The sequence below is a fragment of the Myxine glutinosa genome, chromosome 1 (genome assembly GCF_964187855.1).
Source record: "Myxine glutinosa chromosome 1, kmMyxGlut1.1, whole genome shotgun sequence".
In the NCBI taxonomy this organism is placed as follows: domain Eukaryota; kingdom Metazoa; phylum Chordata; class Myxini; order Myxiniformes; family Myxinidae; genus Myxine; species Myxine glutinosa.
Window position 1 is genome coordinate 240,543,044 of NC_136261.1, and position 15,510 is coordinate 240,558,553.

Consider the following 15,510-nt stretch of genomic DNA (forward strand, 5'->3'; position numbering starts at 1 on the left):
GGCTTCGGGCTGAGTGGCAGCAACTGACAAATGTGCCTGTATCCAGAAGGCCAGTCAACCAACGACTGGTTCAAGCAGGCTATCGTGCCAGGTGTCCCGTGAGAAAGCAACGCCTGACCAGACAACACAGCCAGCGCCGATTGCAGTGGGCCAGAGAGCACCGTCAATGGCAGCCAGGACACTGGAATCACGTGACCTTCAGTGACGAGTCTAGATTTCTGGTCTATCGTCAAGATGGCCGCGTCCGAGTGCGCAGACAAGTGCATGAAGCCCACAACGAAGATTGTATAGTGCCAAGAGTCCAAGCTGGGGGTGGTGGGGTGACCGTTTGGGCTGCTTTTCATGCAGGGGGCAAAACTGACCTGGTTGTTCTGAATGGAAACCTGAACCAGTTCAAGTACAGGGTCATTCTGGAAGAAACATTGCTTACATTTGCTCGTGCAGCCTTTCGAGGAAACTTTGTCTTCCAAGATGACAACGCACGGCCTCATCATGCTCGCATGATCCAACACATTCCTGCTGACCGTGGTGTAGAGCATATAGAGTGGCCTGCCATGTCCCCGGATATAAATCCGATAGAGAACTTGTGGGCAGAATTAACACGTCAAATCGACAACTTGGACCAGCAGCCTACCTCTGTGCATGAATTGCAGCAGAATATTGTCACTGCATGGCAAGCGATTCCTGTCAAAACCTTGGCAAATCTCGTGAACAGCATGCCTCGACGTGTACGTGCTCTCCTGAATGCTCGTGGGGGTTACACGAAGTACTGAACTGTAATTTTACTGTCCGTAATCCCAGTCATAATTTAGCTTTTGTTTTTGTTGAATTTTTTTTTGGCTAATGTGCAAAATAAAGAGATACTTCTGGAAAACGTACAGACGTTTAACAGTACTGTCCATGAATTGAGTTCGATATCAGTTTACATCACTTTCAAGGATCAATTTATTTGCTTCGAAATGTCAAATGTGGTTTTTGTTACTTTTAAAGGTCACATTAACAAAATCTAGAATATTTTCAACATAATTCCAATGAACTTTTGGTTCTAAGTCATCTTGAAAAGTAAGTTCACCCCCACAAAAAAATATTCCATATTAAATGCCAAGTCTGTATATAAAATGTGTGAACAAAATCTGGTGGCTGTCTGTTTGTCTCACGATTTTAGACATACATTCGGTCGTTACTTATCCAATCTCAACGAAACTTGACAGGGAGACTGAGGGTCACACAATGAAGGTTGTGGCGATTTAACTCCCCCACCACCCTAAGCAGCTTCGCAAAGGGGGCTGCGTATTGAGGTGTATATCCATGTCATGATACTGTAGCTTTATCATGGCATTTATCCAACTAGGGCATGCCCGTACTATATATATATCTAAAATTATATCCCCCCCCTCTATTTACATGAAATGGTTTGGTCCATTCGCAAAGCCAAAGCGAACGGCTTGCGAGTACGGTGACAATCCCCCCCCCCTCTATTTACATGAAATGGTTTGGTCCAAAGCGAACGGCTTGCGAGTACGGTGACAATCCCCCCCCCCTCTATTTACATGAAATGGTTTGGTCCAAAGCGAACGGCTTGCGAGTACGGTGACAATGCCCCCCCTCTATTTACATGAAATGGTTTGGTCCAAAGCGAACGGCTTGCGGAGTTTGGTAAAGAAATCGCCATAGCGTGCACAAACGCGCAGGAAAGCGAAAGAATCGCAAATTAGTTTTAATTAGTTTTAAAACATAGTTTAACGCCAACATAGCGGCAACATAGTTTGCCAACGTGAAATAAATGAATACGCTCTCAAATGTGCCGTCCGAGGCAGAGTCTGTTCGGCACGTTCGGCACACGTGATATCTCGCTGCTCTCTGATTGGTTGAATCGTTTTTTGGACATAGCTCGGTAACTACTTCTCCGATTAATATGAAACCTTGAAAAGGCACATCCTCGGGTCCCCAGCAATATACCTGGCAAGTTTAAAGTATATCGGACCCGTGGTTGTCGAGAAACAGCGGTCACAGACAAACACACAGACATACACACATACACACACACACACACAGAGATTACTGGAATTATAGATAGATGACACATCTAATAGCAATCATAGCAACAACAACACCAAATGTAATAGTATAATAGTAATGTTATTACAAAACAATATTAATGGTAATAATATTCCGTCTCCCCAAGGGGTTTTTCCTCCTTGAACAAACGCTGTGTTAACGTGTATAAACAGCTTATCATGGTGTTTTGTTGGGAGCACCCCCACCAGAGGTAAAAAATATTATAAGCCACAAACACGTATGATTACCTTTTGAAACATTTGCTCCTGCTGTTTAACACTAAACTGAAAGAGAGAAAACTCGAGGTGTGTTCAGTTACGAAGAGAAAACTCGAGGTGTGTTCAGTTACGAAGCAGCTAGCTGGCGCTTGCCAAGCCGCCCGTTCCTTAGCAACAGTTTCGAATGGAGTGCTTGCTTGAATGCTTGAACCACTTGACGAGCGCTCCACAAGAAACTTGATAAATAAACACACCCCCAATGTTCTTGAGACCCCACCCTAAATATACTGTAATCTATATAAACTAGAGAGGCTTGACCTTTCCTGCCGTTCCCATTGGGAACAAGTGTATTCGTACATTGAAAATCTATAAAAACGCCAAAATCTATAAAATATTGTTGGGTATTATACTATTGTGAGTATCTCATTTGTAGAATATTTGTAAAAGCTCATTTTTGTGAATGTAATCCAACTGAATTGTCATTTTAATCACTTATTTCTCAGCCATTTTAGCATGTGTGTAAATAAGTACAATCATAGGAAGCACAGACCGTTTTAATGAACATGTATTTGTACCATCGCTGTTGAATCAATGACACCTACAAAACGTCTGTATAACAAATGATAGTACAAAACAGCCCACAGAGCATAGTTATTCACACAATGCATATATAAAACACCTTTTTGGTATAACATGGTTACACCAAATACCCTCAATTTATATTTAAAAAATATCTATACATCACTAACTGTGCTTTCTTCAACATCTTACAGATTGTCTGGTTTACATTATGAAAACAGATTTATGTGGCTTTGTATTTCCTTTGACATGCATGAAACAATCCCAGATATGCCACACTGTATGGGAGATGTCCATTTAATCTTAAAGACATGAATAATATCGACTTCATTTATTGAGTGGTGGGGACTCAACCATATGTTTGGCTGAAACTTGTCGACAACTTTCCTATCTGGTTGTCATTCTTCAAAATCTATGGCATCCCATCATCCATTTTTCGCATGTTAACACAAAGTGTGACAACCATCATCTTGAATTTCTTTTTTTCATTTCAGAAAGAGCGTTAATGGAAGTCAATGTGCACCTTGCACAACACTGATCACACAACATCACTCATTCCCAAGTAAACGTCAATCACACAGAACAAACACATTGTGCTCAATCCTTGATTTGAAGTCGCCTTGTTGTTAATCATTCAGGTTGTGTAATCATTCATTCACGATGTCATTCTCTTACAACACTGCTTGTCCTGCCTACTGATTGAGGAGCTATAATCCCAATGTCATAGTTTAATAAACAGCCTTTGCCATGAGTACAGTAAGAAAAGTTAAACTAAAAAAAGTAAAGCATTCTTGAACAATTTTCAAGATAAAATTTTTTGAAAAAAAAAACATTAAAAAATAATATTTCTGTTAATATATAAAATATCCGAAGCTTACCTGCAGCCCCGAGACAGTTTAGCAAAAGTGGCGAGAGCTTTAGCAAACCTTCTCCTGCCTTCCCTTTCTTGATCACAGCACTTAATGAAATTAACCTCCCCAGCACGTGCAATCTTTGCCAGAAACATTACACTCCACCAGTGGGGAAAAACACCTCCATGACATCAGTACAAACAAATAGCAAAATATTAGTGGCAGAGAAAGAAAATGTGGAATAATAATAATAATAAAACTTGTAATGCTAATACAACCGACATCTGGAACCATTTTTGTTAAAATGTTCACCAATCTTCATTAGACATACTGTATGAGCCAATCTTTCCAACCGCAACATCAATTTACCGGTTAACATTCAAATATTCCGTTGTGTATTATTGTTGGAGCATCTTGGGCTGGCAGAACTGCCTCGAGGTAAGCACACTTGCCTTTAGAGCTGTCTATCCTGGGTTCCAATTTTGACAAATTTCCACCATTGCATCCCTAACTGAGTAAAATCTGAAGAGGTTTCTATAAAATGTTCATTTTCTTTCTCATTCATAAGTTGTTAAATTTGTTTTTTTAAACAAATTTGGGGTGTTCGTGGTTGGCCTTTTGAGTATTGTTTTGCTAGGCTATATTTAAAATAAATTTGCAAATCAGTGAGCCAAGGAAGCTACAATTATTATATCATTATTTCTGCATCTTCACTGCGAATATCAAAATTGCACACCAGAGCGAGCATGTCCTGAGAGAGGATATCAGGATTAACTTTCAGTCATGTGGGCCAGGACCGTTTAATCCTTCGAAAACTCCTGATCGAGGTTACCTCTTGCAAAATAATCCTCAAAGGAACAAACTGAGGAAGAAAGATATGTCAAAAACATATTTTGTTCCAGCCTTGTTCTAGAAATGAGAAATTTCCATTTACACACACGCACGCATGCACACGCACACACACTCCAAGTTATTGGGGGGACACAGGATTTGTCGTGCTAATGCTAGAGTGACTAAGCCTCTCAGGTCAAAGGATAAAACAACCTGCTGACATGACCAAAAATTGATTCTGACATACACTACATGACCAAAAGTATGTGGACACTCGAAAATCAAACATCTTATTCCAAAATCATGGGCATTAATATGGAGATGCCCCCCTCTCCCTTTGCTGCTATAAGAGCCTCCACTCTTCTGGGAAGGCTTTCCACTAGATGTCGGAACATTGCTGCGGGGATTTGCTTCCATTTAGCCACAAGAGCATTCGTGAGGTTAGGCACTGATGTTGGGCGATTTGGCTTGGCTCACAGTCGGCATTCCAATTCATCCCAAAGGTGTTCGATGGGGTTGAGGTCAGGGTTCTGTGCAGGCCAGTCATGTTCTTCCACACCGATCTCGACAAACCATTTCTGTATGGACCTCGCTTTGTGCACGGGGCCATTGTCACCCTGAAACAGGAAAGGGCCTTCTCCAAACTGTTGCCACAAAGTTGGAAGCATACAATCGTCTAGAATGTAATTGTATGCTGTAGCATTAAGATTTCCCTTCACTGGAGCTAAGGGGCCTAGCCCGAACCATGAAAATAAGCCCCAGACCATTATTACTCTTCCACCAAACGTTACAGTTGGCACTATGCATTCGGGCAGGTCGCGTTCTCCTGGCATCGGCCATACCCAGATTCATCCGTCCGACTGACAGATGGTGAAGCGTGATTAATCACTCCAGAGAATGCATTTCCACTGCTATAGAGTCCAATGGCGGCGAGCATTGCGCATGGTGATCTTAGGCTTGTGTGCAGCTGCTCAGCCATGGAAAGCCATTTCATGAAGCTCCCGACGAACATTTGTTGTGCTGACGCTGCTTCTCAAGGCAGTTTGGAATTCGGTAGTGAGTGTTGCAACCGAGGACAGATGATTATTACGCGCTACAGCAAATGGTGGTCCCGTTCTGTGAGCTTGTGTGGCCTACCACTTTGCGGCTGAGCTGTTGTTGCTCCTAGACATTGCCACTTCACAATATCAGCACTTACAGTTGACAGGGGCAGCTCTAATAGGGCAGAAATTTGACGAACTGACTTGTTGGAAAGGTGGCGTCCTATGACGGTGCCACATTGAAAGTCACTGAGCTCTTCAGTACGGCCCATTCTACTGCCAATGTTTGTCTATGGAGATTGCATGGCTGTGTGCTTGACTATATATACCTGTCAGCAATGGGTGTGGCTGAAACAGCCGAATCCACTAATTAGAAGGGATGTCCGCATACTTTTGGTCATGTAGTGTACCTATGTAGGAGGTCAATGAGAACTCACAATTCATTTGTTTAATATGCACCTCATATGCCCATGCAAACTTTCTTGTTTCCTATATTTTCTGTGTAAATAACCTCCTCGAGGTTGCAAAAGATGTCTGGAGAAGTACATGCTCGGCATTAAAGCTGAGGCCCATATATGAACAAATCCCTAGTAGAATGGTAGTCAAACCACAAACTCTGGCAATGAGTCATCATTGAGTAGAGACAGGTGCACGCTGCCTGACGGAGGCTTTGGAGGTGCCATTGCAGGGCGTAAGTTCCGGAGGGAAGATCGGCGGAGTTGGGCTTCAAGCAGACCCGAGGTGGGAAAGACGCGCACACTTCCTCCACGAGCAAACAGAAGAGGAGGATGTGGCTTGTGACAATCCATCATCTTGACTACCAAACCTGGCATAAGCAATAAGGAACAATGCGTATAGCTAAAGTGCAAACATCCTCATTGCAACACAACATCAGATATGGTGAATATACTGTATACCAACCACCATCTCATATAATCACCACCCAGTACACGGATCCATTTTGCTTTCACAACTTACATCGTTTTGGCACTTACAATGCTGATGATCTTTATCGTTATAAGAACAAATAAGCAGTTTTCAAGAGGAGACTTGACCTACCTTCTGGGCTGGTGCAGCGAGAATCGAGGTCCTTTTGCGTAACGTAGATGTAAGGTGCATCAGCCACAGTGGAGTCATCTTCTACATCGGTCTCCACTAGATGTGGAAACTCTAGAGGATCATCTACCATCATCTCCACCTCTAGGTAAAAACACATCGTTTTGTTCCATATCACTTATTGTGGTATCTGCGGATACAACATCTGATTTTATTCTATGTATCATTCTCCTTGAAAGGACATCAAGTGCAACAGAAGCTATCCTGTGGCAAGGTTTGCCATTTATTTGCAGCATCAGTTAGAGTAAGAATATGGAATTTGCATTGCGACCTGCCATCGATGAAAGGCATGTTGGGATGTTTAATGCCCAAAAGTGAGCGCTGGTATGCAGAATAGGTGGGTTAACATTACTTATGAGATAACAGTTGTTACAGCCGCCACCGAAGGTGGATGGAGATTATGTTTTCACCCCTGTCTGTTTGTTTGTTACTTGACAAAAAAAATTACAAAAAATTGCAAGTATGTTGATCACTCCGGTTTGTGTGTGTGTGTGTGTGTGTGTGTGTGTTTGTTTGTGTGTTTGTCTGTCCGCTCACTTATACTTGCCTGCAGGGTCGGCGTCATGGGGGGGCATTCGCGGGCCATGCCCCCCCAAATGAGTTATTGTGCCCCCCCCCCCCACCCGCAGGCCAAGCCTTTGGCACCAAACTTTGCGTTTTATTTATACACTCGCCGCCTGCATCGCTTCTGAAGGTAAGCCATGCGTTTAATTCACTTTATGATGCCAGCCTTGGCTTTCATGATTATTACGCAAAATGTTGAATGATTTTTGGGTCTGTCTGCATTTATTCGGCAAGAGTGGAGAAAAATAGTCTATTTCAAATGATGTTCTAATGACACGCACAGTGCAGTGTGTGTGTAGTGTGTGTGTGTAAGAGAGAGACTTTGCAGCATGTTTTTAAATTGTAACTGGGTTGGTGTGTTGGTTGTTGACAGCAAAATCTTATTATCAAGCATTTACATCATAGATTGAGTTCTCGAACGGCAGTTTGTGCCCCCCCCCCCCATGCTGCCCCCCCCCCCCCCTCCGCGGTTACCCTAATGCCCCAGATTTGATTTGTTCTGACGCCGAGTCTGCCTACAGGTCACAATTTTAAACCAATCTTCACAAAACTTCACCAAAAGGTAGAGTTTGTGGTCTGACCAAAATCCCATATATTTTTGAGGTCAAAAGGTCAACATAGGCCAAAGCTCAACCACTCTTTTCAGATTTCTAAAATCCTTTATTTTCATCCGATTGACTTGAAATTTGAATGGGATTTACATGTCAGTTAACTGAATTCAACCAACAACTCTTTTTGAGGTTGGTCACATGGTCAACATAGGCCAAATTTCTAAAATTGTCAATTTTCATCGGATTAACTTAAACTTTGAAGACGATTTGCATATCAGGTCACTGAATTCAACCACTAATTATTTATGAGGTCAAAAGGATGCTCTACTGAGTGCCATTCTACTTAGTTATGTTTTGCCGAGTGTCGCTCAATGAGTGATTTTTCATTACTTGAATTTTTTTTTTTGCAAGTATGTTGATCACTCTGGTTAGTGTTTGTTACTTGGCAAAAAAAAAATGCTTTTTTTTTTTTGCAAGTATATTGATCACTCCGGTTTGTGTGTTTGTGTGTTTTTTTGTCTGTCCGCTCACTTATACTTGCCTACAGGTCACAATTTTAAACCGATCTTCATGAAACTTCACGAAATGATGGAGTTCATGGTCCAACAAAATCCTATATATCTTTGAGGTTAAAAGGTCAAAATAGGCCAAGGGTCAACCACATTTTTTCAAATTTCAAAAATCCTCAATTTTCATCCGATTGACTTGAAATTTGAATAGGATTTACATATCGGCTAACTGAATTCAACCATCAACTATTTTTGAGATCAACATCTGTCATAAGGTCAACGGAGGCAAAAGGTCAACCACTTTTTTTGGAATTTCTAATATCCTCAATTTTCATCTGATTGAGTTGAAATTTGAAAAGGATTGTCATATCAGCTAACTGAATTCAATCACCAACTATTTTTGAGGTCAACATAGGCCCAAAGGTCGAAATAGGCCACCTTTCTAAAATCATCAATTTTCATTAGATTAACTTAAACTTTGAAGACGATTTGCACATCAGGTCACTGAATTCAATCACTAATTATTTTTGAGGTCAAAAGGATGCTCTACTGAGTGCCTGCCATTCTACTTTGTTCTGTTTTGCCAAGTGTCGCTCTATGAGTGATTTTTCATTTGTCTGTCTGTTTGTTTGTGAACAAGACATCTCAAAAAGTTGTGCATGGATTCGGACGAAATTTGGCAGAGAGGTAGTGTATGTGACAAGGATGAGGTGGTTAGATGTTGGTGAAGATCCAGATGCGGATTCGGCTAGTATAATTTTTTAAGTGATTCTTCACCATTGAGAGATTGGGCAAAAAGCGATATAAAACATGATATTAAAAATAGTTATGGACGAGTCATGACTAAACTTGGTGGACGCGTTGGTTAGGTGACAAGAACAAGCTGATTAGATTTTGGTTCAGGGCCGAATTCAGATCCGGCCTATCAGTGGATACAAAACATAAAATGCTCAGCCTGGCGGAGGTGTGTGCGCTACTGAGTGCCGTTCTAGTTTTATGATGCATCACCCCTTCTCCAAAGTTGCAGGATGACAGTTTGTCACCAAATTCGATTCTCTTTGGAATCAAACCCAGCCAATAACCTCAAAGTTGAGGATGCAACCTCCGAGGGTATGTGTCAGTCCAAAACAGCATCCGTAAACCCCAAAACGATGCATCCTTAATGACAGGAACAAGCAGTGAGTCTGCATGATATGATTAATTTGAGGAAGATTGTCTGGATTTGGATGATTTATTGGGCTCAATAGTCGTAGCTTCTCCCTAGTTTGACCTCTGTTGTAACGAAAATGCGATGAGATCCGCTCGTATCCAAAAGCAGTAGATGACTGATTTCATTCTGCAGTGATAAAATCATAGTCCACAAATCTCAGCTAAATCCATGGCAAGAAATGCTGCTCATAGAAAAAGCGCTATCTTTAAGATTTACTGCATACTTTGAGGTTAGAAAAACAGCCAAGCTTGGGTGCTGCAAGTCATTGAAAACCAGGAGGCTACTTCCCAATTTAAAATGTTGTCGTGCCATGATTGCTAGTGAGTTTGTGCCCGAAGCTTATGAGTAGATATTCCGAAGCGATTTTGCACAGAATAAATAGCCGACATGAGTGTTCACCTGGTCTGCATAAAAATACCTGAATGTCTCGGAAAAAAGAAAGTTTGGATGTTGATGACATCCAAATGATTTTGTGCTATGGTGGTTAATGGACCTTCATAAAAGATACCTCAAGGTCAACTTGAATCTGCTTTATCCTTGTTTGTTTCAGAGAGAAAAAAAAACTGCTGGCTTGCTGATTACCTCCACTCCTTTGTTAATCTCTTTTCTCCACTTGTGGAATGCCTTCTTCGGTCTGCTCGATCTCACCCATCTCTCAAGGGCTTTAAGTTGGCAGGAAACTGCCATCCCACATTACTCTGGTTGATCTTTCATATCTCCATTAACCCTCCTCTATCGCTCCATTTGCACTGGCAGCTTGTTCTGCTCCCTACCCTTTTCCAAACCCCAGTCGGTCTGTTTTTTTTTTTTCGCATGCAACTGTTGTCGCACTGTCCCACTGCCAACCCTCCCTCACCTTGCTCTTCGATGATTGTCAATTTTGTGTTTAGAAATAAGAGTAACCGTCGAAGTTGAATTTATGGAAGTTTGTGTATAACTATTATTGCTGGCAGTGAATAGTGTAGCTTACATTTTATGTAAGGTTATGCAAGGCATTATTAAGAATCACTATTTGCAGGAGCTGGCAGGATAGCCAAGAGGTATGCACCCCCTGAGCTCTCGAGCCTAGTTTTGCATCTTGGGCCAGCTTTGAACTGGGTTTCACAGGAAGGGCAAAGCATCAATGCGTGGGCTGTCCCACAAGTGGACATTAAACTGGGCGTCCCGTCTGCTGGCAATAGTTGGCAGATGTCAAAGATCCCACTGTGTCCTCCGCAAAGATTGATGAGCAATCAATCAATGAGCAATCAAAAGATTGATGAGCACCATGACAAAATTCCAAATTCTTGCCCTGACTCACTGCTTTAAAGGCAGTGGCAAACCACCCAGCATGTAACCCATGCCAAGACAATGCTTTGGCAGCACCACCGCTCTGTAAAAAGTGTGGTGCAGCTCATCATCAGTTGCTTTGCAGCCATACAGTGCTAATTCATTGGTTTCCAAAGCTCTTTCTCTCTCTCACACTAGATAGTTAGTCTAATTGCTTCAGAATTTTACCAAAAGTAATTTCTTGAATCACACGTACCAAAATGTAAAGCCACAAATACATGCATGTGATGGAAGGTTGATATGAATAGTAAACTCCTAAGGTAGTTGTCACAATCCTGACCATCGTCGGGTGAATCTTCATCCAACTTTTCACGCCCACCACTTTCCACGCCCGATGTGTATGAACTCCCTCCGCTCGCCAGAGAGCTGCACTGCTGGAGGCCTCTGTGTCCTCCAACTCCGCTGCTAACACTGGCCTCTGCCATCTCCAACTGCGGCAGAATGGACAGGTAATTATTATGTTTGTTTGGAAGATCCGAGTCCACTTGTTAACCCTTGCCATGCACTGCTCAGTAAATCGTGGAATCAGACCCCAAGGCTTGAGAAATCTAAGAAGAAGAACAATAGTGAGGAAGCTGACATGAAACAATCAATGAGGTTTCTCTAAGTTTATTGAACTTTTTATGGCAGTTGTCATACTAAACTAAATGATCAGTCATGATATCATGATTATAATTAAAGTTTGTAACTATATAGAAACATTGTTATGGATTTGGTGTAGGGGGTAAATGGGGTGTAGACAAGAATAGTTATTTCCTCATGCATGTTTGAAGAAGAGTGTTGTAATTGATATAATTAAAAACATGGTGTCTAGCAAGGTGTTTACAAAGCTTTTGTTCTCCCTTGCCTGAGTGTTTATGTTTCAGCTCCCCCTACATTCTACATCATCCCCATGTACTATCTGTCTTTGTGAAATTTTACACAGAGAACAGCAATAGTGAACAATATGAAAGGTCACGATATGACCAAATAAGGAGGTCCATCATGTAGTGGGACCGAGGATGCTGCGTGATATGGAAAATCCCCGGTGCTCCCTGCAAATCAGCTTGAGCCAGCGAGCCTAGTTCGATGTCCGCGTCGGCCAATAGGCATGCGCCCATGGGGTCCACCATGCAGGGCGACATAAAAGCCGGGACGCTGCGCTAGTTCAAGTTGTGTCTCCGAGCGGTGTTGCCTGCTTGCTTCCAAAGTGTGTGCCAACTGGTTGGTTTCTACTGCCTCTCTCTGGCTTCCGGGTGGCACTCTCCTGCACCCTAGTTCTTGTCTGCTCGCCTGCACACTGCTGGGTTTGTGGTGCGCAGCGCAAAGTACGTGCTCGGACCAGGCTCACAAGGCATCATGAGGCCAAGCCCTGTGTGAGGTAGCCGGGAGCAATCGCAGGGTGGAGGGAGGGAGGAATAGGGGGGAGAGCTGGACAACATGGTGCATTTAACAGTGTTCCACCGTATAGTTTCCTTGACTCTCTTTTCCTTCTGTCCCATCTTGGTCCATTGAGGTCCCAAGGGTGCATGGGGGTTTATTATCTTGCCAAAACGAAGTTTTTGCAAGATGTATTAGTCAGCTTGTATGTTTGCTTGTTTTTTTGTTTGTGGTTAATCATTTTTTTTTCACGTTTAGATCACTCTGTAGACCACAGTTATTATTGGAAACTCCTGTAACTTCGCATATCAGAGTCCTATAGAGATACCCTTCAGCACACAAAATTTTGAAGGTCAAGGTCAAAGGTCAAGGTCACTTTGTGGTCAATCATGGAGGTCGACGAAACACTAATTTTTTGAGTAACTTTGATCGGATCGTCTCCAAACTTCATGGGAATCTAGTATATGGTCCGGCGCTCAGCTGATTAGTTTTTGGTGGCGATCGGCCTTGACCTTCATGGTTAGCGCTGGAGGTCGAAAATTATTGACCCCAAGGTCAAATTTTGAAATCGTAGGTACCATATCGAGTAATACCTCATATGAATGCCCTTGATGAGTGCTTCCCAGATCTGTAAACAGTTTGACGCTATGACGTCATTTGATGACGTCATGACGAAAAAACGGAATTTTCACATTTTGGCAAGATACGGTTCACCCTGTGGGTGACATATGTTCATTTTAATATTAATTTGTTACAATTTGATTGTCACTTCATGGCCGTATCTTCTTCTTTTTTCCCAACCCATTTTGTGCAATAGATTTTCTTTGTTTTGTTTTTTTCCAAAAAAATTCTTTAAAAAAATTAATATTTTTTCAATTTTCTTTTGTCTACTCTAGTGTACTTTCTGTTTTAAATTGTTTACATGTCACATGTATAATGTAGATGGTTAAGCCTTTTTGACTTGCAGTGATCAAATCCGTTTGTTCATACACTACTACTACTCCCAAATCCTGTTTGTAAATGAGATCTTGTGTGTGGTCTTCGGCTGTGGGCCTCCATAGCACATAGCGAATTGGCAGGTTCAACCCATTAATTTGGGGTTCACACACAAGCGTTTGCCAAGTGAAATGCCGACAAAGCTCCATTCGGTTATTCCTGTCTGCAGATTTGCCGCGGCCGTGTGTCTGAGATGCCGATTCGTGCTAAAATTAACCCAAGCAGATGTGGAGTCCTTCCTCGTCCCTTACCCGTCTGGTGGCACGGACGTCTTGAAGACCCGTGATGGTAACAATATTTTAGTGACAAAAGATGTGAAACCTCTGATTAGAGGCATATCTATACTATTATACACTGAGGCCTTACCTTCAGTGTTGTGAGGGCCTTTCCACGCTTGTGACGGGTGTCCAACTCGATGCCTGATGTCCCTGAGCTGCGGTGACTGCACAGTGAGCTCCCCACTGGAAAGGAACCGATACGACCACCACATGTTCCTGTGCCATTGGCTCCCCCATTGAGGTGTACAAGTTCCAACTCGAAGGTGTCGCTTATGTATGACTCGCGGCATCGGCGCAGTTCTGGGTTTGTGCATAAAAATAAACGAGCAGATGACTGATTTTATCTTGTGATAATACATTGAATAAAGCATCGTTTTTCAATAAACAGGTGCAAAACGTTCTTATCCTCAACAGAGTTAAATGTGTTTTTTTGTGTTGTATACATTTCATATGTGCATATGTTGAACACAATTATATATTTATTTTGGTGATGCGTATCTTGCATACACGTTTTCTGGCATCCCAACGATGTACTAAAGTGGCAATAAAGTTTATTTGTTTCTGTGGAAGGATCATTACCTTCATCAGTTTCTATCAAATGACTTGTTCTATCAATTACTCAAGACTGGAGCAGCAGTGCTGCCGAAGCAGTTTCTTGGCAGGCTGGTTTGCCATTTCCTTCCCAGATACGAAATGACGCCAAACCAACTCAAGCTTGACACCTGCGTTAGGCTGGAGTTGGTGTAGCGCCATTGGCTACCTGGGTTCACAGATCAAAATTATTGCACTCCTAGAATTTGATTCATTCTCTGACAAGTGATTTCCACAAAAAATATTTTCTCTAATTTACAGAAAAAGATGCACTTTTATTCCTCCGCTACATGGATCTCTACTCACCACCTACAAGCCTTTCATTCTGCCTTGTCTGTAAGTTACTTAAAATCCCATCAGGGTGATGTATAGTCATGCTTATAGTTTGTTTAGAGTTAGGGTTAGGGTGTATTCAAGGGCTGGTCCAACAGGATGTTGCAGAGGTAGTGAACTTCTCTTTAAGCTGTCTGGTCAGCATTTGATTGTAGACCCAACCATAGACTGTCAGACTGGTATTTTGCAGGTTAAGCTTTGCATCAAAAAGTGCACCTTCCATCAGATTGGAGTCGGTGACCCAGCTGCTTGCATCGATTTCTGATTGACATTAATGATCCTGCAGTGTCGGTTGATGAAGAAGAGTATTTGAGGTACTGCCGGCACCCTGGCCAAGTTTGAAATTCCTATCTCAACCATCCCTAACCAGGAGAGAAGATGGTCACTGCCAGGCCTCTTTGCCCATATAAACAGTAACATGCTGCCCCTACAATCTTGATTGTATTCTGGAGCTAAATGCATTATAAACCAAAAAAAGATGTTATAAAGCAAAAAAAGATGTTATAAATCAGTCTATTTTAAGAGGAGTCCATTATATTTACAAATTGCAGGCAGTAAAGGTAGACAAAATGTAAAAGTTAAACCCACCTGAGCAAGCATATGAACCTGACTATTTTGAATAATAAACAACTTATATAGTGGAGCAAAGATAGTTATCCTCAGAGAGCCTTCCTGTTGCCCAATTGCACCCATCTTCATAATCAGACTTTCCCCTACTTTCCCTCCCAATACCATAACTTGCTTTGTCTCGACGAAGTGGAAAATAATGGAGTTTGCGGAACTTTGGTCGGGTCGACATTACAACATATTATTGAGGCAGACTGTCAACTTATAAACTCTCAAGACACGTCGTAGCGGTACCTACCAATACATTTTTATACCAAAGTATTCCTACACAAATAGGGAGTTTCGTGATATTATTTATCATATTATCAGATGACACCTATTTGTCAGAGCTGGAATACTATTGACTTGTCATAAATGTTTAAAATGATTTCCCTGTGTTGGATTGGTCCTTTGTTAGAATTTAGGTTATTTGTGATTTTGTATAAAAATGCGTGTATAGTATGATCATTTGTTAGGCAAACAATAGGAAT

The 15,510-nt window shown here is 41.9% G+C and overlaps 1 protein-coding gene across 1 annotated transcript in view; it reads right to left on the reverse strand.

The window, feature by feature from the left end:
• Positions 1–2,814: 2,814 nt before the first annotated feature.
• FRMD6 (FERM domain containing 6) overlaps positions 2,815–15,510 on the reverse strand; it is a gene marked incomplete in the record, with an annotated part of 358,089 nt that continues 345,393 nt past the window's right edge. The window contains 4 exon segments of the mRNA XM_078785433.1: positions 2,815–6,403; positions 6,637–6,777; positions 11,137–11,287; positions 13,578–13,789. Of these exon segments, the coding sequence (XP_078641559.1) occupies positions 6,180–6,403; positions 6,637–6,777; positions 11,137–11,287; positions 13,578–13,789 (728 nt within the window).